We start from the raw sequence: 27,490 nt of genomic DNA on the forward strand, positions 1-27,490 counted from the left end.
GTTATTACTCCCTGACTTCTTCTCATCCCCATCTACAGCTGTGCAACGGCGTACATCTTGCTGGCAGAGGAGGAGGCCACCACCATCATGGAGGCTGAGCGGTTATTTAAACAGGCGCTAAAAGCTGGAGAGGGCTGCTACCGCCGCAGCCAACAGCTCCAACATCATGGTACACAATATGAAGCCCAGCACAGTGAGTGTAATCCATGCTTTAACATTTTTCCTAAGCCAGTAATAATCAAGCGACAGTATGAATGGTCGTCCTGGTCCATCTCAGCCTCTGTTGCATTTTAATAAAAAGGACAGTAAGTGTGATCTGATTGAGCTAAGTTCTGTTTTTGCAGGAAGAGACACCAATGTGTTGGTGTATATAAAGAGGAGGCTGGCCATGTGCTCCAGAAAGCTCGGCCGAACAAGAGAAGCAGTTAAAATGATGAGAGATGTAAGTACACAACCTGCCAGAAGAAAACCCACACAAACCGAAACACACACAGTGTTGTGCATTCATTTCTGAATGGGTTCATTATAAACAGTCACAGAGTATTTTGAGGTAATACAGTGATGACCCAAAGCTCATGTCTGCTGATTGTGCATGTGTCTCCCCCTGTCTGGTATTACATGTAACAACAGTTGTGTGTTTTCCAGTTAATGAAGGAGTTCCCTCTCCTCAGTATGTTCAACATCCACGAAAACCTGCTGGAGTCGCTACTAGAGCTCCAGAACTACGCCGACGTCCAGGCCGTTCTGGCCAAGTATGACGGTGAGCGACACTCAGCCACCTGTGAGCAGCTCAGTAACTGTACTAACAAAGCTGTATTTAGTTACTTGAAGGTAGCTGAGTACAGACACCACATTCCCTGTCGAGTGTTTGTTGTTCCTCAAGCAGCCCGAGTTATTTTAACAACTAAAATGCCAGAGTGGGGCCATTTCTGACCACATATCTTATACAGCAGGGCCGAATCCATACAGGCGAAAATGTAATTATTATTTGCAAGTAAAAATTGCATCTGTTAAGATGTATTATGTAAAGCAGGTGTTACACCATCTGCAGGCATTTGGCCAGGTGTTGTTTATAAGATCATTTTTCTGCCTTCGTTAGAGCACAGACGCACACAGGAAGTATGCATGGGGTTATCTGAGGATGCCCAGCATGTTCTGAAACTACTTTTTTATTCCTGTCTATAGATATTTATATGACACAACTGGAAAAAGAGAGCAAATCACACTTAGAGAAAGTCTAAGATATGATAACAAAACACACGTGAAACCCAAACTCATTAAGTTCATTCACAGCCCCCTGTGGGCATCTGCAGTATTCTTAAATACAGCCCTCCCCTCGAACTGTTACCTGTAATTCCAAACTTTTACCACATTCATTAAACTCCACCCTGTCCTTTCTGTCTCTGTCTGTCTTTTTGTCTCCTCCACAGATATTAGCTTACCTAAATCTGCAACAATATGCTACACAGCAGCCTTGCTCAAAGCCAGGGCGGTATCGGACAAGTGAGTATTGCTTTTCATCACATACAGTTCTTCAGGGATCTGACATTCCTGTACTGCTATTTAGTTTAAGATAGGGTTGAAAATGGCTCCAGGGAGGTGCTCAGTATCAATGAGAGAATAGCGATGATGTAGAAAGAGTGAGACACCCCAAGGTTTGAGGGCTGTTACTGTGAGAAGTGAGTTTTCTGCCTGATTGTTCAGGGTGTGGCATGTATAATAAATGCTGCAGCTGCTTAAATTTAGTTTGTTTTTAACACTTCGTAAAATGTTGGTTCTTGCTTGTTACTATATCTATTCATGAGAGGTATGGATCAAAGTAACCTCATGATGTAGAATCACGACCGTCTGCGTGCACGTGCAGGTTCTCTCCAGAGGCCGCATCCAGGAGAGGGCTGAGCACAGCAGAGATGAACGCAGTAGAAGCCATCCACAGAGCGGTCGAGTTCAATCCTCATGTCCCCAAAGTGAGTTGAGATTACCACACACACACTTGCACACAGATTGTTTGTGTTAAACAGAGATGTGTCGATAAGAAAGATGTAAATATGCCAGCTCATAGCAGAACTGCTCATTTACATGTGTAGCCCCTGTGTAAGTCACACAAAACAACATGCAGCATAAAAAACGAAAGAACATTCACATAAAAACACACAAGAACCAAATTCAAGCAATACATAATGAGAAGTTAAGCTTGGTGGGATGAATCTTAAAGTGGGATATGTTGAGCATATCTTCTCTTCCAGGATTGACTTCCTTTACTGACAGTTTGTCCAAATGTAGCTCACCTATGAGGCACTTCTGGTGGGTGCTGTGATCCCTTTGCTACTGCCAGTGCTTTCTTTTATACATTCACTTAAAAGAGGTGGACCAAGTCCATGTAAAACGTTGTTCCTTGTGTTATGTAATAACTGGGGAAAATAAATAAATAAATGTGCATGTAAAGTGATCCCAGGTCATAAATGAGGATCCAGTGCTGTAAACACACAGCAAACACAAGCTAGTAGCAACCCCCGTCTCAGAATGATGTTGGAGCAGGAAGTATGCTGGCCCCAGTCAAACAGCTTGGTGTTCACACTTGGTGCATTGAATTGTAATAATGTAACTCTGCGTCATGCTTTGTTGTGGGCTGAATGTGAGTATTGAACTTTATTCATGGATATGCTGAGATACTTTTAATTCATTTTCTTTCTCATTCAGATGTCTTCTTTGTTCTCTCTCCTTGTCTTCCTTTGTTCCTCTCTCCTCCTGCTCCTTGTTCCCATCAGTACCTGCTTGAGATGAAGAGTCTGATTCTTCCTCCAGAACACATTCTGAAAAGAGGCGACAGCGAGGCCATTGCCTACGCCTTCTTCCACCTACAGCACTGGAAAAGGGTGGAGGGGGCACTCAACCTTCTGCACTGCACCTGGGAGGGCAGTAAGTACATGCTAACACACAAATACTGTAAACTGACAGTATTAAAATTTTAGTGGTGATTATTTCTGAACACGAATGATTCTGGAGCTCGTTGTTAATTATTAATTGTTTGTGTTTTTGTGTGTTTGTAGCTTTCAGAATGATCCCATATCCTCTGGAGAAGGGTCACCTGTTCTATCCTTACCCCATCTGTACAGAGACGGCAGACAGAGAGCTGCTACCCAGTAAGAAACGCTCTGACATGCACGCGCACACTGTGTAATGCAGTCAGGGCAAAAAATGTTATATTATATATATTTTTTAGGGAACTTGTTGTAAATTTCTGTGTTTAAATCCCTTTAATTTTGGGAGTTTGTAAACTTTGAAGAAAAAAATGCTTCATGTCAAACATCTGTGCTGAAAAAGCTGTTTTGTTTTTTTAAATTATACTTTAATTTGAGAATTTGGCTCACAGAGTGTGTGTGTGCGTGTGTGCGTGTGTGTGTGTGTGCGTGTGTGGGAGGTTGATTGTGAGTGTTGTCTTGATGTCTGCCCAGAAGCTTGTCTGTCTTCACTCACAAACCCTTCATTGATTGAGCTGGCCTACAGCCACGAGAAGCAGCACAGTGGTCTGTGTGTGTCTCTGAAAAGACATGCATGTTTATTTCAGCTAATTAAAATTGAACATAAATAAGAAATTAAATTGTGAATCAATGTGCCAAACATGACAGCATGCTATGTGTTAGACTTTGTGAGATGTTTGACCTTGTTAAACTTCCTCACCAGAAAAGGTTGCCTTCGTTGTTTTTCTTTAGAATACCTGCCCTCAAATTTGCCATCTTGTTGATAGTTGCCCAGTAAAAGCCAGAAAGATGACCTTTGCTTTTAGAAAAAATGATTTGGTTGAGAACATCATGGAGAGTTGTGATACCGATTGTAATGTGATGGGAGGACTGTAAGTCTGACTGGTACATGCCCATACTGTCTGCTCCTTTTAAGGGTTCGTAACCACATGTGCACATTTCATTTTTAGTGTCAGGGCTGCCACGTCTTGGATAAAGTTGAAGCGTAGGACACTTAATGAGCTCCTTTGAAACTTAAAATAAGCAGCGTTTGGTAGCTTAGTCATGAAGCATCTAGTGCTGAGAACTGACGCGATCCTCGAAGATGCTGGTGGATGTCTACCACAACAGAGTGTTACAGTTGATTTCGAAAATAAACAAATCAGCCCCCAGTGAAGGTTGTGTTGAGGAGTAAGAGGTGTAAATGTCGTACTCTGAACTAATATTGTGTTTCTGTGTGTCCGTCCTGCGTGGAAGCAGTGTTTCACGAGGTGTCGGTCTACCCGAAGAAGGAGCTGCCCTTCTTCATCCTCTTCACAGCTGGTCTCTGCTCCTTCACTGCCATGCTGGCTCTGCTCACACACCAGTTCCCTGAACTTATGGGAGTGTTTGCTAAAGCTGTAAGTGTACACACACACACACACACACACACACACACACACACACACACACACACACACACACACAGGGGGAAAAAATGAGGAGAAAACTTGAATTTCACAGATAATGTCCAGATTACTGTGTCCTTCTCTGTGGAGAGTCTTCAGAGAATAACTCAGTGACCTTTGACCTTTTCTCCATAGCTTTATTTTCATTAAAAAAAACAAATTACCTGGTGAAATAACATACTGGATGACTTCTGACCTTTTTGCTTGTGCTACCCTCAGCGGCTGCATTCTTTTTGACAGTGAGTTAGACATGCAGGCTTTTATCACAGATAGAAACAGAAAGAATCTGTTGAAGTCACACAGTTCAATGGTTAAATGGGTGTCGTGGACCAATGGGGTAAGGACTGTACTGGCTAGAGGAGAAAAAAAATCCCATGACTGTGTGTAGTGCTTGGTAGCTTAAGCTAGGACATTATAGCACAATTTATTAGTAGATTATATGAAACTTAATATGATGTGCAAAATAATAAAAATAAACGTCGTGGACTACACCCTGTGGTTCCTGTTTGGACTCATCCTTGGGTGCTACAGGTATCACAGTGACAGGAAGGGGCAGCAATGGCTGTCAGCCTGCAGCAAAACCGAGTAGAAATCTGAAAGATGTAAAGGTCATGGAGTAAACAAACAGTTTCTGTGCACACAGACAGTTTGTGTTTTAGCTGTGAGTGAAAAGAGAGCGCTTCAAACCACACTGGAAAAGGTAGCATGACAAATGACTCTTACAGGCTTTTAAACACATGTGGTTTGTAACACACTTCTGGTGTCAGCTCTTGCATGTCCATCAGAGGAAACATGCTTCAGCTCCACCAACAGCTATACATGTGATAACTTCACCATGCTCACATATTATATGTGTTATTTGCACATGCTCCTAAAAACAATGTGCATTTTACTGTTCTCTTGGATCTATTTTTAATCACAAACGTGGGAGAATTACTCACAGTTTTGAGCTCTCCTCCACAAGTGTTGTCTTGCAACTAGTTTCAAACACACTGCCAGCAGTTGCCCCATCCATCCATCCAGCTGGAGGAAATGGCCAGGGTGAGGAAGTTCCTCCTGAATGACTCAACTTCTCACCCAACCTCTGCAGCTAAACACAGCTACCCTTCAGAGAAAACTCATTTCTGTTATTTCAGTCATTATTCAGAGCTTGTGACCAAAGGTCAGGGCAGAGACATCGATTGACCGGTGAATCGTCAGCTTCGCTTTTACACAGAGCTCATTCCACCCATGGATTGAGGTGATCCCTGCTACTGTATATCGAGCCAGTATCTCTCAACCTCCCCAGACTCCACCAGGGAGGTGAAGTTCAGTGTCCTAGTAGCCAGCCTTAGCACCCTGGAATCAGACTTACTCTGCCCCTCATCTGATTCACATGCTCACCTCATCGGTCTCTTTTATGTGAAAATATCAACAGGATCCAACTGATAGAAACACCTATAGTAGCCAAACATCTTCCCCCATATACTTTTTTTCCAATTGTTGTTGTTCTGGAGCAACCTTCAGACATCCATCTTTTATATGAGCAGCCAGTGGAGGGCGCTGCCCACCCTCTGCCTCCTCCTTTAAGCCTGCAGCTCTGTGCTGCTCCCCTGGAATGTGGGTGAGCTCATCTCTCCACCCTGATGTGACACTATCAGCAGATACCATCTACCTGCTGAGAGGTAGATCATTGCAAGGAACACATTGCATGCATTTATCAGTGAGTCTGAAACCAGGAATAATTACATACCTGCTTATGTTAGTTTAAATCATTTATTGAAATCATAAATAAAAAGTATTTTAAAACGTATGCTGCTCAAACACTAAGACATACCAGATCACAGTAATGCTAATCACAGATGCTGGTGGTTACTGCAGACTTGATGTTTTATGGGGAACCTTGAATGGACAGATGAGGCCTTTCTAACAGTTTTTGGAATGTTTTCCAACTAAAGTTGACTCCAGAAAAACTTAACAGGTGGCTTCCAAGGAGAATACATAGCTACTGGCTACGTTTACTTTTTGATCTCATAGATCGATATTTAAATTCCACATTTGTTCAATGATTCATTTTAATATCTGAATAGATGAAATGATCAGTACATCAACTTGCTTGGGTAAATAAGTCGGGTTCCCACTGTGACTGAATGTAAAAGCAGCACAAGAGCTGCTAAACGTATAAGTCACCAGTGATTCCCTAGACCAATAAAACTTCATGCTAACATGGTGTCTTGGACAGGTCTCTCCCTGCCGCCCACACTGTTCAAACGCTACTACACACATTTACTTTGAAGTGCTCTTTGAAGCTAAAATGGAGATGTGAGATCTGATGTGTGAAGCAATCCTCAAACCACCAGCTGCCCAGCTCACACATGCAGGTGGAGTCTCTTTCTGCCCCCCCCCCCCGCCCAAAAAAAAAACAAAAAACAACCCTCTTCGTGACCTTTATCTGACATCTAAGACAGTAGGAACCTCCGTGAGCTGCTCAGGTGGAGCCCCTATCACCCCTCACCTCCTCCTTGCTAGTTGTTGTCAGACTGCCAATCTGAGAATGAGGCCTGAATTGCACTGTACACAGATGGAGGATTCATGCTGCAGAAGTGGAAAGTTTATTTGTTCTCACAGCTGAAAATAAAGAACAATCCCCCAAACCTTCAGATAATTCAGACACACGGTTATGCAGCCTTTTTCTTATTTGTCAAAGTTTGACCTGCCATCGACAGCTGCTGACCTTTCCCTGCTTTATCAAATGTGGTCCATATTTTACAAAATTACCTCCATGTTTTGCTCAGCTTGTACTGAAACCCCCAGTTGAAACCAGGAAGTCATCAGGAAAGTGTTTGTTGATGTCACAAGTTAAGGGAGTGCCCCCTGCTGACTGTTAGACAGTACTGCAACATTGAGAAGCAGTGTTCATCTTTTATGTACAGGTGATATACACAGCCACCACCCTATGCTGCCGGCTTAGGCACTCTTTAAAATGTTTTTTTTTTTTTTGTTTTTTTTAAATGTCAGTTCAAAGTTTATATTAACCATCCAGATAATTATCACATTGTCTGCAAACCAAATATTAACATAAATTAAATTAGGGAGTCTTGCTATCAGTTGTCCATTTATAAACAGCAGTCAGGGAGACGTGTTATCAGATAGTATGAACCTGACTCCATCTACACACCACAGCTCTGTGAGGGATGCAGCACCTATGTAAAATTGCTTTTATTAGATAACAAAAAAAGTGCTTAAAGTGGTGGCTCGATACACTGCTGCGTGTCTCCGATACCGTTTTGTTCCATCTGGTAGAATTGGATGCAGTCAGTTCCTGTGGCCACATTGCAGCCAGAATGCAGCGTGGCTGTAGCGTGGTGTGTTTCAGGGAAAAGATGCTGGCTGCCCTGTTAACGTTCTGTTTGTGTGACTGTATTTGTCTCTCTTTGTAGTTCCTCAGCACGCTGTTTGCTCCTCTGAACTTTATCATGGAGAAGGTGGAAAGCATCCTGCCATCCAGCCTCTGGCACCAGCTCACCCGCATCTGACCCCGACCGACAGAAGGGCCGACCGGACCAGGAATCAGACCCAGGACCAGCACCAAGAGCAGACCTCTATCTGGACAGAAACAGCTGAACTGAAATCCAGAACACTGCAGTGGACTAGACTGACGCGCCTCTGTGCCAAGTTCAAACCAAACCGAGAGCAGATGGGAATCCGAGGAGAGGCGCGAAACAAAAATGCTAAACAACACCCAGAATTGGTTTTGACTTTATTTGATATGTTTGCATTTCTTTGGGTTATCAGTCATTTAAAGCTGTTCTTTTGTTGTACAAAAAGAGATGATCAATTGCCATCATTAAAAAGGTGAAAAGGAAAAAAATACAATAAAGGACTTTTTGTGTATTGCTGCAAAAATGCAGTGTTTTTACTGGCTGTCCCACATACTGTGAAATCAGCTGACCTTGATACCAGCACCACCAGATACAACCGGCTGGGTTTTGTTTCTCTGCAGGATCCATCACATATTTGGAGCTTTCATTCTCAAACTAAAAGCTCACTCCACAGTGGAAAAGTTGTTCCTGCAACTGCTGAAGCTCCACGTCAGACTGTCGCCTATTGCAAGTCCGTCGTCATCGAGTTTGATGGTAAAATGCTCAACTAAACAGCATTAGAAGACACATTCACAGCCTGGTACAACAAACAGTTTTATTTCTCTATAGTTTATAAAAGTTGTGGGATACATTTGAACAGCGAAGCTTAAGCTGTTGTGCAAGCCTGCTTCCATTTGCAGTCCACTCACTGTTGGAGCGTTTTGATGGAATTATCAGACAGTTGTTGTGGCTTTCAGTGTGGTGTAAAAAGTTTGTGTTGCAGGTATTGTGAGTGATATGTTTAATAGTAACTACTTGCTAACCAAGTTTACATGTGCTGTCTGACTTAGACATCCCAGATATAGCTCTGAATACAAGTCAACAACTCAGGTCCTTTCCCACTAACCCAGTGCCCAGTCCTGAACTGGTTCTGCATATTTGCCCCATTCAAGGATTTGCTGGTCCCTTAGGGTTGGTGACATCATTAGTTATGCAGATTGTCTCCACTGCGATTTCCTTCCCACAGAAACAACCTAAGCAATGCTCAAGCATGTCTGGATGCGTACCAGCTTCCACAAGGTGCCAAAGCAATGCATCTTAATGATGAACTGTGACACGGACCTCATCACCAGGGTGCATTAATCTAGCTAAACAAGCTGCTTGAGAAGTTTGTCCAGTTAACAGAACACTAGTCAGAGAAATCAGAAACTATTCATGTGTTTTTGTTCATGAGACTCTTTAAATCTGGACACAGTGTAAGTTTAAACCATTTATTCTGTAGAGTTCAGTTGTAAGGCTTATATTTTAATCTTACACAGCTGATGTGCAATTTACAGACAGGACATGTATTACATCTAATGAAGCAACTGGTGAGAACAGCTGCTAGTTTGCTTTACTTGTATTCCTCGGTGTATAATGACTGCTCAGGCCGCCGCCTCTCCTGTTTGTCACTGATGATGTTTGATTTCACAGAGTCCTGCTTGAATATTGCTCCTTAATCTAATATTGGTAGCAGGCACAATAACAGTGAAATGTAAACAGAGGTCCTAGTTATTAACACATTTCTAAGAAACAATGACAAAATGCGCATTTTAACTACAAGAAAAAGCATTTCTGATTGTTATTTTTTTCTAGTTCTAGATATTTTAATTGGTTTTTCAAGCATTTATTTTAACAAGATGTTGACTACAATACCCCTTAGACTATCTTAATGATCAGTTACTTATAGTGATTTTCCAGAACAAGGCTGATGTGCAGAGCTGTAACACAGAGGGATAAAGCTGATGAATTATATCTCAAAGCAATGGGAAAGAGTTGTTAAAGCTAAGTTATGAAGAGAGGTAATGATGAGTGAGCAGCATTCTGCTGAGAGAGCGCACTACAAATATGTTTGCTTTGAGAGTGTTGACAGAAGTATAGAGGTCAAAGGGAGTAGCACTGCATCTTTGTGGACCTAGAGAAGGATATAAGGGCCCAAGAGAGGCACTGTGGTACTGCACAAGGAGTGTCAGAGGATTATGTGAAGCTGGTGAAGGACGTAGGAGGACTGTAAGAGTGCCAGATAGGTTCAAGGTCAGGGATTGACTGAACCCTTTCTTGTTTGCAGTGATGATGGAGAGGTTGACAGATGGCACTGATCTGTAGTGAAAGTAGGGAACAGGTGGAGGTATGCGCTGGAGAAAAGAGGGATGAAAGTCAGTAGAACCAAGACAGAATCCAAGTGTGTGGAAGAGAAGAGAACTGGTAGAGCAGTGAAGCTGCTTTAAATAGCCTGCAAAGCAATAGAGAGTGCAAAAGAAGAGAGTGCAGGCAGGGTGGAGATAAGTGTTGGGTGATTTGTAACACAGGGATACAAATTACCCAGGCTTACAAGGAGGTAGTGAGACCTACTACGATGCAGTTTGGAGATGGTGGGACTAACAAGAAAAGAGGTAAAACTGAATGAGGTTGAGTTGAAATATTTTCCATTGTGAATGACCAGGATGAACAGGATTAAACGATTATATCAGAGGGTTGAGCATTTTGGAGACAAAGTTAGAGAGGCAGGGTTGAGATGGTTTGGACATGGGCAGAGGAGAGATGGTGGATATACTGGATGAAGAATCTTGACTATGGAGCACAGAGAAGATTCATGGATGTAGTGAAGGAGGATATGGTTGCAGAAGAGAATGCTAGAGTTAGGGTGAGATGATGCTGATCTTCTGTTAGAACTTCTATAGGGAGCACCCAAAAGAAAATGATCATTCAAACAGAATCCCTGTAGATACTTAAAAATATAAGGTCATAAATGTAAAACTTCCCTCATAAATACAGTAAGATTCTACGTCTGTTATCAACATTATGGTTTAATTCTAGCCTTTTTAAAAGACTTGGAGAAGATGGCACTAATGTAGGACATCAGTGAAATTGCTGTAGGTCCTGCCCGCATTAATTTTGCACTGTTTCTGAGTCAAATGACAGTGTCCACTCATTTTCCAGCTGCTGTTTTCTACTAAGTAAGGAGATTTAATGATGGAGAGAGAAAACAGCTGAAGGACCATGTTCTGTGCATATGGTGGTACCTCTGGAGCAGAAAGCCTCTAATGAGCAGACAGAAAGCGAGAGAGAAGCTTGTGATACGCTATGTTGAATGAGACTGGCGTGACAACAGCTTACACTGAAAGCACGCAGGGGAAAAGAACGCTGGTCGTACTTTATGTTGTAAATGGTTTGCTGACAAGTGTAAGGTGCCACGAGAACAAATCTAAACAAGCTGATAAACTGTGGAGAGCTGCTATGTGTTAAACTAGAGGTGTTGAAGGCTTCACAGGAGCAGACCAAAAACCTCCATGCATGTTGATTCAACAAAACTATAAAAGATATTACACATAATTTAAGTTATATTTCAGTATATACTTGGTCAGTCCTTGGGGCCTGTTTAAGCAACAGTTCATCTCCAAACCGTCACAACTGGAGCCAGCAGATCAAATGCTAGCCTGTTAGTCTCAATAGTATTTTTTTGTGTTGGTTCAGCAGGAATCTGAAGCATGATTTGACTGATACATTCTCAAAGTAACAGCTACAGACATTCAGCAGTCAGGCTTTAAATGTCTCTGAGTCTGGAAGTTCTTTCCACGTAGCATCCAAAAGAAGAAAAAGATGTGAATTTTTTTGGTGAGGAGGAAAAGAAAAAAGTGTCTGAAAACCTAACAGACCTTCAGAGGGCTCAGAACTAAAGACAGACTCGAGATTATCAGTTAGATTGTCGTAACAAGACATCAGATAGAGCTGAGGAGGAACGGGGGGACTCTGGATGCCCGATATGAGGCGTCAGTCACGTTTAGTGGTGGCGAGGTCACGTCTGGCCCTTACAGGTGTGCACGTCGACCTGCTGGTGGCAGTCACGGCAGTGGACTGCACAGCACCACTGGAACTTGCACTCGCACTTGGTTGTGCGGCTGATGCGAGACGTGTCGTAGCCACGGCCACAGCACATCACTTCACAGCCATCTACACCTCGGGATGTCCGGTTGCAGACCCGCCCACCTGTCCCCATCGACCCTGGAGAGAGAGCAAATGAGACGCGGTCAGTGAGAATAAATTTAGCACAGTATGACTATTAATTTAAAATGAGTTTTTGATCTGTAGGACCCACCCTAATGGTGAGAACATAAGTTATTAACAGTGGAAAATCAAAACCTAGACAATGTATCAAAGGAACATAAACACCGAACACTAGTTTAGTAGAGAGTGCACACACTTTGTCTTCCAAGCTAACGTGTTAGAGGTAGGAAAAAGTATTGGGGTCAAATTGTGATGGGCAGACGACTGGGTCACAACATCTCCAAAACTGCGGCTCTGGTGGGGTGTTCCTGGTCTGCAGTGGTCAGTATCTACCAAAACTGGTCCAAGGAAGGAACTTTGGCAAACTAGAGAAAGGGTGATGGGCTGCCGGTCTGATGATTCAGGCTTTTCTCTTGCATCATGTGAATGGCCGGGTCCATATGCGTCACTTACCTGGGAAACACTTGCTACCAGGATGCACTATGGGAAGAAGGCAAGCTTGTGGCGGCAGTGTGGCGCTCTGGGCTATGTTCTGCTGTAAAACCTTGGGTCCTCCCATCCATGTGGGTCTTATACCACCTGCCTAAGCATGGTTGCAGATGATGGTATCCCCCCCCTAATGGCTGTGACTTCTTTCAGCAGGATAATGCATCCTCGGTCATTTAACAGTGTTTCAGGAATGGTTTGGGGAGCACAACAATGAGTATGAGGTGTTGACATAGCCTCCAAATTTCTCAGATCTCATCTGTCTCATCCGGACACCCAAGTCTGATACATCGAGGCCCCACCTGGCAAGAGCGGAGTCCACGCCTCGACGGACAGGACGTTCTGACAGCATGCGTAGTGTGTGCATGTCACTCTGTCTGTAAACACGATAGCTAAAAAAGTTTTAAATTAATTCTGACAACTCTGATACTTTTTAGGGGAGGTAGACTGGGGACATGTTAACAATACTTCCACCAAGGTCTTCAAGGTGAACTCAATGATTTATTGGTAGAAAACTGACAAAAAGCTGTAGAAACTATGATTCTTACAAGTGTGCTGTGTCAACGTATAGAAAGAATAGCATAAAGATTTAAAATGTCACATTTGACCTCTGACCTCACTTCTATATTACACATCAGCCTTTCTTTCAAGTTGACCACAAAATGTGATCTTATAAGTCAAGAGAAAGACAAGGAGCTGCTCCCGAGCGCTGAAACTAAAAACATGGACATAATCAAAATTATAATCATTAGATGTAAACTTCATTCTGCTTTATTGCTACATAGTGTAAAATGCCAAGTTTAAGTCTACTTCGTAATTAAAGGTTCTTAAAAAAATGAGGAAAAGTCTGTATTTACCTTGAAAAGTGTTTTTCTCACCAGTATATTAAGCTATCATACTACAGTAGAAGGATCTGCCTTTCTGATCACATTTATACTCACTAAAAGCAAAAACATGTTTCAGTAGTTTCCTTCCAAAAGGAGATTTACTGATGGAACAGTTTAACACCTACACTGCCTGTGATTTCTAGTTTAAGAAGTGACAACCCTGCTGGGAAATAACTGGGACGTCCTAAAGGAATAAAGGAAAAGTGTTCATGAAGGTAATGGTACTGATGCTTAAAAAATGGACTATAGCATCGTGGAATGTGACTTGGCAGCAGTTGAGCCACAATTTGGCCAATTAGAACGGTTCTATTAGTTTTTAGAAGCCAATAGGAGCAGAGTATAATGCCAGTACGGTGAAGATGAGATTGGGAGGGATAAGTAAGATGAACGAAAGTGAGATGAGAGATTGATGATAGGAGCCATCAGTCTGCACTCCCACACTTCATCAGCTGTTCATTTTACAGGAGACATCCATCGCCCACACACACACAGATACTGTACACACTCACTTTCTCCTGAATCCCAACTCCAGTTACCCACACACACACTTTACATCGCCACAAACACAGTTAACGTACCCGAGCTTTGTATGCAGAAGGAATAGCTGGAGCTCAATTTATGATGAAGCTGTGTAGGCCTGCAGATTCGACTGAAAACCATCCACAGGAGTTTTTAGAGGGACTTTTTTTTAGCAGTTTCAGCAGCTTTGATCCACTGATGTTAAACATGAGCAACAGGAGTGTTTTCAGTCTGCTTTGGATGATCAAGCCCAACAGAATCTCACACGTTTCTATCTAACCGCTGTGAGCAGAGCGTTTGGGTTATTGTGTCTAGATCTCCAGATAACTTCTCTTTGATAGCAGCACAACAAACACAGATGCGCCGGGTGTGGGAAAGGATCATCCCTATGATTTCAGCCAAAATAAAACACATGGGAATGGACGCTTTTGTGACACAATCTGCGCTGAAGTCATACTCTTTCACGGTTTTTGATTTCATGCTCAGCAGACGTCCAGGAAGCCTTCAGAGCGCTAAATTGTAACAAGGTTCTCACGGCCTGGCTTTTATAAAATATCGACTTTTTAATGAGTCATCACAGAGCTGGTAATGCTATTCAAAATATCCAAATGACATCATTTAGGATTTGCGGAGTTCGGGAGTATTGAGTATTGTATTGAGAGAAAGACTTCATCTCTCTTTTTGACTGAGATATTTATGTTTCTGTGTAACAATATTGTTTTTTGCCTTTCTTCCCCCCAAACTTTACCAAGAAGAAGCTGCATCCATATATCTGTCAGATATGTGCAGTTTACAACTCTTCTCTATAATTCTGTTCAATATCTTGTTGCATAATTACACACATTAGTGAAAGTGCAATCAGCCTTTCCTTCTGAATTCTCATTCACATCTTTTCTTCATTTTATGAGTTGAACGACTGTCATTCAGGAGAGACTGAGTCAAGCTGCTGCTCCTCAGCGTCGAAGCATCGAAAGGAGCCCGATGAGGTTGTTTAGCCATCTGACCATGATGCCTCCCAGATGCCTCTTAGTTGAGTCGTCTTGGACACGTAGGTCATTCCATGGAAAATCACTGCCTGCCCCCCACCTGTCCCCCCCTTTGAATAAACTAAAAGGGATGGAGACAGCACAAAAGACACACTACTTGAGAATATAAAAAAAATCAAAAAAGCTGGAAAAAATCAAGTGGAAAAAGTACCAAATTTCAACCCAGCCCTATGCAGGTTGACAGAGGTCTACAGGACAGAGGCTAAAATATTGTGTGACTTCTTCAAATGTGTTGATTATTCTAATTATTAGCAGAATGAAGAGCATATTCTGAGAGAGTCATGAATGAATCTTTTCAGATTTGACTGATTTTATATGGAATGAGCCATGTCCTGGCAGGAGCTGAACCTGGGGATATTAGATATCTTGGACTGGTTATTTATACACATGCACCTGATGGATCATATTACAGTAGAAAAGACTGTTATAACAATAAGATATGTGCTGAAAGAGGTCACAGCCATTAGGGGATGTGCACCTTTGCATGGCAGTAACATCGTCCTGATGACCCTCGTCTGCCAGAGTGACAACAAACTGATGACTACGTCCTTGAAGAACATGGTGCTCATATATTTGCTAGTTCAAACAGCTTGCATTTAAGTCTTTATTTACTTTACTTTTTTGTTTTTGTTGAAATTGTTTATGTTTGGTCCATTTACTGGTGGTTTAAAAAAAAAAAAGAAGAAGATCGTTTCCACAATTTAGATTTTGTTGATGTGAAGCTTGAGAAAAAGCTTTTTATGATCAAAGTAGTTCTGGTGTAACCGATAACGCTGCAGTCGTTTGTAGCTTTTAATCTCGCAGCCTTTTCACTTCAACATCTTGATAAAGCTGCTGTGAAACATCTGAACTTTAGTGCTGTTGAGCTGCAGATGTTCAGCCAGCAGAGGACTGCTGCTCTGCTGGGCAGGTGTGACTGTTACTGTCTGACTGTAAAGCACAAGTGTTACTGAAAAAGAATGCATGTGTGTGTTCTGCTGACTTCTCCTGTATAAATAAAGGTTTAGAAAAAATTGGCTTCAAGTACCATCTCAAACATTGTTCTGGAATTTGCTCGTGTTTACATTCTGCTTCGCTCTGCGTGTACGCTCCTTCTGCACCATTCCCTCGCCAGGTAATATGTCTGGACATGACCCGAAGCCCTCCCCTCTCTGGCAGCGTGCCCGCCCGTCATCCAAAGTATGCAGCGCTGCTAGGGGTGACATCACGGCCAGAGTCTTCCTCACAGCCCTCGATCGCCCTGCGTCTGCTTATTGAATTAAGATGAGGGGGCGCCGAGAGATGAGTTTAGCACCTGAGCCTCAGGGCTGAGGGAAATTGATTTCACACTTTAAAGAGGCACAGAGGGGCCGTCTCGCTATCTCTGTGGGCCCCGAGCCTGTTTGTGGTTTGTGTGTGAGAACAGATTTAGTCTGTTTCTTTCCATGAGTGAAGGCGAGTTTGCATGTCTTTCAGAGCGCGTGCACGTGTGTGTGTGTCTGTGTGTGTGTGTGTGTTGGGAGAAAGGCTGATTACTTTTCATGGTTGTGCAACCAAAAAGAGGGAGCAGGTGACTCTACATACAGTACATGTTATGATTGAGAGCGAGTTTGTAAGTCTGTGGTTGTCTCATGGGAGTTGGTCTTTAAAGAAGGCGTATGCTACGTTCTCATGAGAGGCCCACTGTGTGTGTGTGTGTGTGTGTGTGTGTGTGTGTGTGTGTGTGTGTGTGTGTGTGTGTGTGTGTGTGTGTGTGTGTGTGTGTGTGTGTAACCTCACCCTGCTTACATGTACACATCCCATAAAACTTCCATGTCTGCTGTAATGCCTCAACTTGTTCCCAAAAGCAGGGCCTAAGACCTCCAGGGGCCTTTAGACAAAGCAGGATTAGGTGCTTAGTGCAGTAACTTCAGATTTAAACCTGAGTTTTCAATGTCAGGAAAGTGGTTCATGCCTTATTTGAGTACCCTGCCACTGTAACTTTTTACTACAGATCTAATAAGAGTATCTTATATTTGAGAGAAGATATCAACATGTTCAAAACCACTGACCCATCAATTCTCTGGAAAACAGAATCACCATTCCTAGAAGATCCTGTGCACAGTCAGAGGATCTGCAGTTCTACAGACCATCTTTTTTGTGTGTTTCATATAAGCATCAACAGGAAATCTAATCTTCTGAAGAACAACTTCATAGTTTTCATTTTTTACTTGTTGTGAACAAAAACTACCACAGCCCAGCCGGGGGTGAGTTTGATCTCTTAGAGAGAGGCAGACGTAAATCAGGAGCTGAAAGCCAACACAAAAGCATCACTGAGATACGAAACTCAGTTACCTTGTACTATTAACAGCTGTGAAGCCAAAACTGAACTTAAAACTTGATAGACTGCACAGCTGTTAATGAGCTGCAGTTATTATTGTGTTGTATGCTACTGGAGAGAAATTAACCGCACATGTGCCATGTTCTCTGAATTCCCACCAGCCAAAAACTGTGCGATCCGACAGCAGTTTCTGAATGATTTTCAGTGATAACAGGTTCATATAAAGTACTGACAGAATGCAATAATAATTTATTCATAACATTTTGTGCATATATGTATTTAAATAAGATGTTTGTCACATCCATCCACTTGCATTTGTTTTATTCTCTAAATCTGCTGCACCTGCTTTTGTTTGCTGTGGTAAAACTCATTATTCTTTATTTTCAGTTATTTAAGAGAGACGATCATGTGATGTACAGCAGTTTAATCATTTCTTTGAGCGTGGAAATTATATTTTATGATAAAAGTTCATTTTTCTTAGTATATGCTGTCAATTATAGTTCTTTGGAATCTGCAAAAATCTGTAATGGCAGATCCCATTAGTCAGAAATAATAATGGAATAGGTATGTCACTGTGCTAAAGCATCACAAAACTGTTTTTATTACTATTGTTTTATTTTTCTAGGTTGGGTGGTTTCATGTGAATTGAGTGAAAATCTTTAAGGGCACTTAAATAGCTTAAAACTTTCCAAACTACCACTGGGCTGAAATACAGCACACAGATGTACTGAGCTGTTTTACAATAATAAATACAGCACGGCTGGACATTTGTGTAACACCAATTTGTCCACCAATAGTGGAGAGATTCAGCCGCCCAAGTTAACAAAAACACTCTCGTATTTACAGCGGCAGCAAAGGCCAAGCTTTCTGAGGAAAAGGAGTCGCAATAAGAGGCGTCACAGGATAAAACAACAGCACTCATTCAAAAACAGTGCCACATGGTGGTGAAAGTTACAGCTAACATCAGTCACTAACAGAAAGCCAAAAAAACCAAACAAACAACACAACAAAAATAACAGAAAAAAAAACTTTCACAATTTAGTGAGATTAAAAAATTATGTTTTTGCTCATGAGAATATTCACTGCTCCTACCTCCCAGGAAGTCTTTCACTTCTAAATTTCTCAATGAATGATTAAATTGTAAAAAAGAAAGAAATTATGTCTGGGTGGAGTATTTCAGCACACACACACACACACACACACACACACACACACACACACACACACACACACACACACACACACACACCTGAGGGCATGATTGGCCTGCAAAATGGGAGAGATTTCAGTGGCAGAACACCAAACACACACATTTTAGAGGTGTGTGTGTGTGCGTGCGTGCGTGCGTTTCTCCAGCACTGGTGATTTATAATGATGTGTAGTCCTCTAAGATTTCAGCCTACAGAAGTGTGTAATGGGTCTTAAACTGGCTGACACCCGATCGCCACGGATCATCTGCCGCCTGTCAGGCATTCACCTCCACCTCAAGACACTCTCTCATGGCCTTTATCTTCATTCTCTCATAAGCTTTTCAAACGCAAACATTTTCTTTCTCACGCTTGCTCTGCTGTTGTAGCTTTACATTGCCCTCACATGAACACGCTTATGACACACACATCCAGAGCCACCGTAGTTGCTGAAACACAATTACATCTTATGTCATCTAAAGTTAAAGATCAGTTTTCAGTGTGGATGCTTCTTCAAATCTGAACGGCAAAGGAAAAAACATTTTTTGCTTCCTTGAAGTTTTGAGAAACAGGACAGCAAAAAACCATTTTTGCACTTTGAAACATTCACTAACAGCCTCGGTGGCTGAAAAATATTCCTAAGCTGCAAAAAACAGAAGATCCTCTGAATCTGGCTCCAAAAGTAATCAGTGCTCATAGACTCGCCGTGTTAAAATGACCAACAGAAATAAACATGTTTACAGCCCGTTTGTGCCTTTGGAGCACTAACACGGTGAAGAGGCTCATTCTGGAGTATTTGTAATGGAATTATCTGACAAATAATAAGGTCTGCCGTGCGGTGCAGCCCACCCAAGAAATCTGTTTTCAGTTGTAGCGAGTTACACTACAATTATGGAAAACTGCTAGTCTGTTACTCAGTGTACTAATTAGAGTTAGCGGTTAACATGGCAGTAGCCAAAAACCTAACACTGAAGCAGACTTCGAAACCAATGGTTGACATCCCAGTGACTGCTTGACACAGACAGCGGGTCTATGAAACACGTGATGCTTAACAGTCCTCGGCTGTATATTGTGTATGAAAGACTCAAAGTGTGTTTTTGTCAGTACATGTATGGTACTGCTGACATGGCAAGAAGTTGCCTGCCAAAAGAAGAGTGCTTTTTCACACTCACCAGTGTGGACTGTTTAGACTTGGCAGTGTGAGTAACGCATGTTTCACGCATTCTGAAAGCTGGAATTGCCAGCTTTCAAATTTCTAACTTCCAACTGGATCAAATGCACCATTAAATATCAGTGTGATGGTGTGAACAGCGGTCCACTGGGACTACAGGTGCGGGTGGAGGTGGGTTTGTTAGGTGTGCGTGCTTTGGTCCCAGAAAAGTCATGGGAAAAACCCCCAAAACAAAACAAAAAAACCCCACTTTAACACGTTCTGGTACACAATGGTGACAGTAAAAGTAGAAGATGGACAAGTTTGAGATGCCAGCAAAGTGGAAGTGTTTTAGAGATGCAGTTCAATCAGCTACTTGAAATCAAGCATATGAAAATCTGTTCACACCACCTCCTCTTTTAAGGATACCAACCAGCTGTGCTGTTCAAGTGATGCACTTAAGTTCCAGAGTATTTACTCTGGTTTTGATCTGGTTTATTAAATTGAGTAAATTAGAGCATTTAGGCTTGTTTGACCAGATTACAAATCAACATTTTTCAGCATGTAATTTGGAAGTGATTAAACAAACCTCTAAATGGTCTGAACTGGATGTTTATGTGTCTTTGACAGGTACGTTTTCCACTCACTGCTTACTGGGATCCAACAGATCCAAATGGTAAAGGTCAGTGTTTACCTGACTCGTGGTCCCGTATGCAGTAGTCTGGTGAGTCCTCCAAGTAGACGAGGTCATTCTTGCTGGGACGTTTGAAGTGTGTGTGAGCGGCCGTAAAGCCTGTGCCATACTGATTCACTGCAACCTGCACGGCACCGTTGTACCTTTTCCGTAGATGGTCACCTGTGCGGCGGAAGTCAGCCATGGCCAACCAGCAGGTCCTGATGCTACATGACCCACTGACACCATGACATTTACACTCCAGTGTCATGAAGCGCTTCACAGCCTGGGGAGCACAACAGTAAACAGATTTAGTAGAACTGGTGAGTGAATGGTACTAATTTAAGATTTTAAAGCCCAAGATACAAATGTAATGATGTTATGTAGATCTAAAAACAGTCAAATTCATTTTCAGCGTTTTATCAATGTGTTTCTATTTCTGAGATTCTTAAAATGTTGGATGAAAATGTAAAAGTTATGTAATTTTAGTGTCTCCGGCAAAAATGAAGGACTTTAAAGTCAGTTATCCATTCAGTGCTTCCTCACCTTCCTGCCAGCTCTGTTGTTGTGCAGGTTCATGAGTGCACGGGCATCCCTCTCCTTCCTCTCCTTGGCATCCACGAAGGCTTGGCTGAAGCGTATGGCATGCTCCACATGGTCACTACAGCCTCCCCAGTTGAAGAAGCCTTTGGCATCCTGTGATGAGCCCTTCTTGGTGGGATCACAGGAGCAAGAATCCAACTCACCTTGGCTGCAGGCTTGGGCCAGTGTGTAAACCACTCCAGCTGAGGAGATAGCGTAGACAAAGGCCACCTCACGGCTACCTTCACAGAGAGAATTATTTTTTTATTATGCAAAGAAAAAAAGTTTAATTACTCAGTTTTTACCCAAATACCGGTAAACAGGAGCCAAAAACCTTGTTGATTTCAGCTATTTGTGGGAGTCTCTCATTTGTCAGTTAACACTAGTGCTGGTAAACTAGCTAGTTTAGCAAGGCACAGCTGTAATTCACTGTAATAACAAATAAGACGCCAATATTGGCTAGTGGAAAAACAGGCTTACTGCAAAATAAAATTTACTGATTGGTGAAAATGAAATTGTCCTTAGTTTCCTTTAATATAATCAAATGCTCAGCACAAACAAGTAAACATGTCAAAGATGAGTAATACTGGAAATGCCCTTTATTCTCAATACAATTTGAAGAGTTGAGTTTAATTTAAAAATTTCTCTGTGCATATCTTTAATTAAATTTCCTTTTTTTGCACTGGGCTGTAAATATTTTTACTCTTTAAATCTTGGAATTTTCATATTACAGTCTGTGGGGAATCCTCAGACTGCATTTTTGACACTTCTGCATCAGCTTTATTTTTTATTTTTTAAAACGATTGACATTTACACATCTGCCACAAATGCATTCAGTAACATCATTTATAATTGAGAATTGTTATTTTTCCCCATTGTTGAGAGTGGATCAGTCAGCCGCCTACTGTATATACGGTACGATATATACGATACATGATCAATCCACATGCACCAAAATTTCTATGTATTTTCCCCAGAAACTGCAGATAATAGAACCTCACTGATGCCACAGTTACAGTAACAAATCTAAAAACCCTTTAAATGTTTGGCTGCCACTGCTACCTGTTAGACCCGTGTCTGTTGCTGTCTGCTATAGGCTTTTATTCAAAGCATGAAAAAAAATACGTCATCTCCAAGATGGATAAACAGCTAACATTTACCAGCAGTGCCCTGATAAGGAGCTCTTATCTCCTTCTGCATGTATCTGATGAAAGATCCGAGCAGGATCAAAGGCTCAGGTGGGGAAAGGGTGTGTGTTGCATCTAACCCCTGCCAAGGACTTGTAACACACATGGTAAATGGCCTGTATTTGTATAGCGCTTTACTTAGTCCCTAAGGACCCCAAAGTGCTTTACACTACATTCACCCATTCACACACACATTCACACACATGGTGATGGCAAGCTACATTGTAGCCACAGCCACCCTGGGGCGCACTGACAGAGGCGAGGCTGCCGGACACTGGCGCCACCGGGCCCTCTGACCACCACCAGTAGACAACGGGTGAAGTGTCTTGCCCAAGGACACAACGACGAGACTGTCCGAGCCGGGGCTCGAACCGGCAACATTCCAATTAAAAGACGAACTGCCAACTGTTAAGCCACGATCGCCCCACATGAATGCTCTCACAGTGATTCTAACAAAAGAAGGACTTGTGACATGTTTAGAACTGCAACTACTGATCACATCCATAAGCTTAAGTTTCCTAAATGTTAAGAGGTCAACCCTGATGCTTTTACCTCAAAGTCAAAAGAAACACTTTTCACCTGCTGAATTAAATGCAGGATGATCTCAGCATCACAGCTGAGAGGAACACCTGCAGACAGAAATCAGGGCCAAACTAAATATATGAAAGCCTATTTTGACAAGAACAAGCCACTTGCAATGTATAATCATTTAGAGCCATCAGTGTGCACTTCAAATAAATATTTAAAAACAGCCTTCAAGCTCCATCTAAGATAGTACATTTCTGCTACGTAAGAGAAATAAATATAGGAAACAGCATTCAGGTACACAACTGTTAAAATAAAGACAATTTATTTCCCCCCCTATTAAAAAATGTAATTTAAAGAAGCAAACTTGATGTTTTCATCTGATAAATTACATTTTTAAAAAAGCATTCTTGACATTGTTTCAAGCTCCTTTCTGCCTGTGTGGGTTAACAACACAATGTTAGATATGTTATCATATTTTATATTATATCATTGATGGCAATGAATTAATTCATTCACTTATAAAATTTCTAATTAATTTAACCTATAAGGGATTCCTCTAAATACGTTAAATGTGTTAAAACAAAGTCAGTAAGACTAATGAAACTCAAGTATCACAGTAGCACTAGAAAAAAAAAGAAGCTCCCAGCTCTGCCAAGCACACACAGTGATATCAGTATGTGGGTGTCTGGGTCCAGCAGATAAGTTGAGCGTGCCTAACAAAGTTAATAAGGAGGACGCTGAGAGAACACGACAACAGGGAGGGAGAGCTCCTGTGTAATTGTTTGAAATTAGCCTACTGACACTGACAAGAAGGCGCTTCAGACGGGGCCTCAGTGTGCCATGATAATGCTGTGTGACATGGCCGGGGCCTGGCTGGGAGGTCCAAATACCACATGGCTGATTAGAGGCCCAGACATGAAACTAAGTCGTAGGATCCGCATCACAGGTTAAATCTCGGGGCATGGGAGAGGAACATCAGGTCGCCAGGTCCTGATGATCCTCCACAGGCAATATATTTTAAAAAGAAACAAGAAAGAAGATGTTTCAGCTTGCCCTCGTCGGAGGTACAGACTGATTTTAGCTGCTGAGATTTGCCATCACATGACAAATTGGACGGGACGCTTTTGTTCAGACTCCAATCTGTAACAAACAGTGACAAGGCAGCTTACTGATACTCACCGCTTGGTTTCCGACGCTGTTCACACTTTATCGCTTTGGAAGAGTCATTTGTAATACTCCCCACACCCACCACTCTCACCAGAAATAAATGAAGAGGAAAAACTGCCTGTGTCCTCTCTGGATTTCTGAAACTCTCAATAAATCAAGTGTCTTCTCCAGCAAATCACCAGAGAGGATAAACAGTGCTAATAAACTGAAGTAGCTCTTGAAAGTGGTGGGATTACTTCTATTTCAAAAAAGTCTACAATTTCTGCAGTTTGTCATTTGAACGAGCTGAGCGGAGAGTAATTAGCTCTGCTCAGACAGCAGCCCAAGGGAATCGAAGGGACACCAAAACACTGTGATGAAACCAAATCAGTCATCAAGTCACTGATTCTACAGACACTGAAATCTGCATAACACTGTAACGAGTTAATTAGTTATTACTGATTAATCTTGTATACTAAATAAATAAATAAAAAACACACACACCTAAGAATTAAAATCCCAATCAAATGAGATAAAAGCTGGAGTTTCTCTCTCATCAGTTACTGGGTGACATTTTTGTTGAATAAATTATTTGAATTATTATATCAGAATTATTACGGATAAATTTCTCCAGCCATGGCAAATTGTTTTAGTAGGACATTTGTCCACCGGCCTTAAACAAAATACTGAGTAACACGATAGCAACCCAACACAAGAAAATGAGGGAGAAACCAGTTGGCTGCAGTGACGTGAGAAATGCATGATTGTAAAGTGAGACGAGGTGTGGAATGCAATCCACCTCTGTCGACAAAAAGGAGCATGTCTGCAGAGCAACTATCAGTTTTCCAGAAATCTTCTGAGTGGCAGTAAATCTGCCCGACACTCTAAAAACTTTTGTTTGTGCAGATTTGTCACTTTAATTTAAAGACATATGTCAAACATGTTTTCGATGTAACACACGATCATGCAGCGGTTCATCTTCAGGGAGTGCCAGCAGACCTGGTAATGTAAGCCAGCATGTGCTATAGCAGGCAGTCTGCTTCAGTGTTCTTACCTATGCAGCGATTACGGGAAAGACAGCCCGTCAGACCGATACTTTATAAAAACTCTCTGTACCCTCTTCACTGTATCTTATAATAATTAATACAAGGATGAGCATATATATGTATATATATATATATATACATATAGCAAGAAGATAATCATATTTTTAAAAAGAAGAAATAATTATTCAAAAAATTCACATCTGTGACCAACATTATGCTTTTATCCACATTGGATAAACTATTTAGTTCACAGCTTTATTTAACTTTCACCTGATGGATTCAGTAGCACAAAGAGAAATAGACAAGACTTTTTTTTTTTAAAGTGGGTCCAAACAGACTAAAGTGTGAGTTTATTTTTAATTTCTCAGCCGTCTAATCAACATGTAACCTTCATTTTCATGGCAGAACCCCTGGACCTTCTTTGAACTTTATATCTAAACTTTTCTTTTTAAATGTAAATGTTACTTTTTTCATGTTAAGGTAGAATGAAGGTTCTACTGTATTTTGGCTTTAACACTCCTGAAACTCACTGCGTAGCAGCAGACGTCCAAACAGATTGTGGTCCCTGGCTGTGGTGTTGCAGTTCCAGCGGTGGTTGCGGAACTGGTACTGGCACTCTGAGATCCAGTCCTTCATCCCAGCCCCGATTGCCTGCATCACTTTGGGGTACTGGCGGCACAGCTGGCGCTGCTTATTCACCAGTCCAGGGATGTTGTCGCACATCACCTGGGAGCCCAGGGTGCCCATGTACCTGTAGAGTGGGAGGGTAAATGTCAAGACAGATGAGCACTTGCAGGGATGTTTCTGGATCACTTTAGTAAAGGATAAAATCGAATAATTTTGTATGTAACCCAACATGTGTAAAGGCAGCTGTGGATATATTAAAGCTTTGTAAGGTAATTGAAGACCTTTACTTTATATTAATGCATAAAATAAGAATGCTAGAGGGTGTATTCTTCAGAGGTATCTGTTGGAATCACTCCTAACAAGTCCACACTCCCTTTTACCTGCAGAACAAGATGATGAAAGATTGATGGGCTGCACTGAAGATTAAAGACACAAAGCAGCAGCAACAAAAAAGGAATTATCTCTCCAAATACCATCTCAGTATCACAGGGTAGAAGTAAGGAATTTGGAAACAGGAGCTTTGCAAATATTAATTAGAGATTCAAGAGAAGGATAGCAAATAAAGAGAAATTAAATTATATCAAATGACTTCAGCCTGGAAACTAATCTGTCCAAATATTCAACAAGCTGCAAAAATAATTATGCAAGCCATGGGGGGAATTTAGTCACTCACTGTGGGAACATTTTTGTTAAGATAAAAGGGTGCATATGGAACTGTTTTTTTTAAACCAATAATTTACCGATGACAGAATAAGACAACACATTTGAAAGATTATTATAATAGCACATAACCCACGTGCACAAAGTCTTACACTAGCGTTCATTTAAACAAATATGTAAATGTTAAATAATAATAATACTTACCACCAGGACGCATCGATCTCAGCTGTGAGCCAGCAGATTGCTACAGATAAATAAAAACATATTCCGCTTGGCAATAAGTGCATATTAACCAAACTCTGTTTCTTTATGGGTCTGGACGGAGCATTTCCACAGATGACAGGAAAAAATTAATAAAACAGAAGCTGAAAGTTGAATCGCGGAGTTAAACTCGCTTTAAAAATGGTAATACAATGGTAATACAAGACAGTCGGAGGACAGACGGTTTGCTCGTAAAAGTCATGGCTGGCTGGGATTCTGCACACCGGCAAAGCGCTTCTGAAGAAAAGGTTAAGAGCGACTGTCTTAATAGTCCAGAGCAGATTCTCAGGGGAGATACGCGGATGCTGTGCTATCAGGTTCAGATTGCTTTACACAAGGAGTGGGCAGAGTCCCGTCTCAGGAATGAGGTGAAGAAACGAGATGTCTGAGAGTATCTGTTCAGGCTGGTTTGACATCAGACGGGTTTGGCCCGTGTCCAGACCGGAGCTCCGCACCTCTGAGATGTGGTCCAAGTTGATGGGCTCTTCATTCAAATCGCACCGATGAGACGCGCGCAGAGAAGGAGCTAGCTGTGGGAGGATTCACACTCCACGCTTAACCAATGTCAGTCAGGAAAAATGCCCAAACCCGCTTAGATTCAAAATCGGGGGACAGGATGATGAATGGAGGTGATGTGCCAGTCCAAAAAAAAAAAAAAAAAAAACAGGCTACAAAAAACACCCCAAAAAACTTTTACGCACAAAAGATAAACATTATGATTTTTAAATGTTTTTCTCACAGGACTCCGTAGAGCTCAACAGAGGAAGACTCTGGCATATGGTGTAGCGGTGTAATTGATAAGCATAAAGACCCTTTAAGAAAATAAATCAAACTAGTGTTTTGTTTATGTTGAGCGCCCATTGCCATAGCCATATCCCACACAGGTGAATAATATCTCAGATTCCTCGCGCATGACGCACTGCTATTTTTACAGCCTTATACAAACTATCCCTCTAATAACTCAGGAATGATGGCTTAAAAAAGGAGGAAAAAACTGGGCACCGATTCTCCCAGAGCAGCACCTAAAGGTGATGTGTCCATTTCAATTGGATTATCCATGTCAGTCTTTTTGATGTGTCCCGGTGAAGTCTGTACCACTGTCACACAGCGTTTCCCCAATCTTTGATCTAGCCCGGGGTGTATCTGGAGGTCTGGAGACTTTGACCAGATGAGATTAATGGGCAAATTGGATTG

General features: G+C 41.8%; 2 protein-coding genes across 8 annotated transcripts in view; one reads left to right on the forward strand and one right to left on the reverse strand.

Moving 5' to 3' along the window:
* LOC120730261 (suppressor of tumorigenicity 7 protein homolog) overlaps positions 1–8,281 on the forward strand; it is a 56,148-nt gene extending 47,867 nt beyond the window's left edge. For 3 of the 6 annotated variants that reach the window (XM_040026534.1, XM_040026539.1, XM_040026540.1), the window contains 9 exons: positions 39–193; positions 345–442; positions 631–760; positions 1,431–1,503; positions 1,865–1,967; positions 2,769–2,919; positions 3,051–3,143; positions 4,218–4,360; positions 7,828–8,281. In XM_040026534.1, coding sequence (XP_039882468.1) covers positions 39–193; positions 345–442; positions 631–760; positions 1,431–1,503; positions 1,865–1,967; positions 2,769–2,919; positions 3,051–3,143; positions 4,218–4,360; positions 7,828–7,923 — 1,042 coding nt within the window. In that variant the 3' untranslated portion in view covers positions 7,924–8,281. The remainder of the gene's footprint in view (positions 1–38; positions 194–344; positions 443–630; positions 761–1,430; positions 1,504–1,864; positions 1,968–2,768; positions 2,920–3,050; positions 3,144–4,217; positions 4,361–7,827) is intronic. The other 3 variants (XM_040026535.1, XM_040026538.1, XM_040026536.1) reach the window with 3 other exon arrangements.
* A 442-nt stretch (positions 8,282–8,723) lies between these two features.
* wnt2 (wingless-type MMTV integration site family member 2) lies at positions 8,724–26,870 on the reverse strand. 2 transcript variants are annotated; one of them, XM_040026543.1, is made up of 5 exons: positions 26,240–26,870; positions 25,279–25,499; positions 20,806–21,083; positions 20,281–20,545; positions 8,724–12,009 (listed from the first exon to the last, which is right to left on the reverse strand). In XM_040026543.1, the coding sequence occupies exons 1-5, from the start codon at positions 26,320–26,322 to the stop codon at positions 11,804–11,806; spliced, it is 1,053 nt and encodes a 350-aa protein (XP_039882477.1). In that variant the 5' UTR covers positions 26,323–26,870; the 3' UTR covers positions 8,724–11,803. The 2 variants fall into 2 exon arrangements, with proteins under 2 accessions (XP_039882477.1, XP_039882476.1); XM_040026542.1 differs by lacking the exon at positions 26,240–26,870 and having other exon boundaries at positions 25,279–25,866.
* Positions 26,871–27,490: the final 620 nt, after the last annotated feature.

The sequence above is a fragment of the Simochromis diagramma genome, unplaced genomic scaffold (genome assembly GCF_900408965.1).
Source record: "Simochromis diagramma unplaced genomic scaffold, fSimDia1.1 OVJJ01000293.1, whole genome shotgun sequence".
Classification (NCBI taxonomy): Eukaryota; Metazoa; Chordata; class Actinopteri; order Cichliformes; family Cichlidae; genus Simochromis; species Simochromis diagramma.

Excerpts from the sequence above, each read along its gene's own strand:
- wnt2 (XM_040026542.1), bottom strand. The coding sequence starts at position 25,606 with ATGTTGGGTTACATACAAAATTATTCGATTTTATCCTTTACTAAAGTG. Across the intron at positions 21,084-25,278 it reads TGGACGTCTGCTGCTACGCA|GTAGCCGTGAGGTGGCCTTT; the intron begins GTGAGTTTCAGG and ends CTCTCTGTGAAG. Across the intron at positions 20,546-20,805 it reads ACAACAGAGCTGGCAGGAAG|GCTGTGAAGCGCTTCATGAC; the intron begins GTGAGGAAGCAC and ends TGTGCTCCCCAG.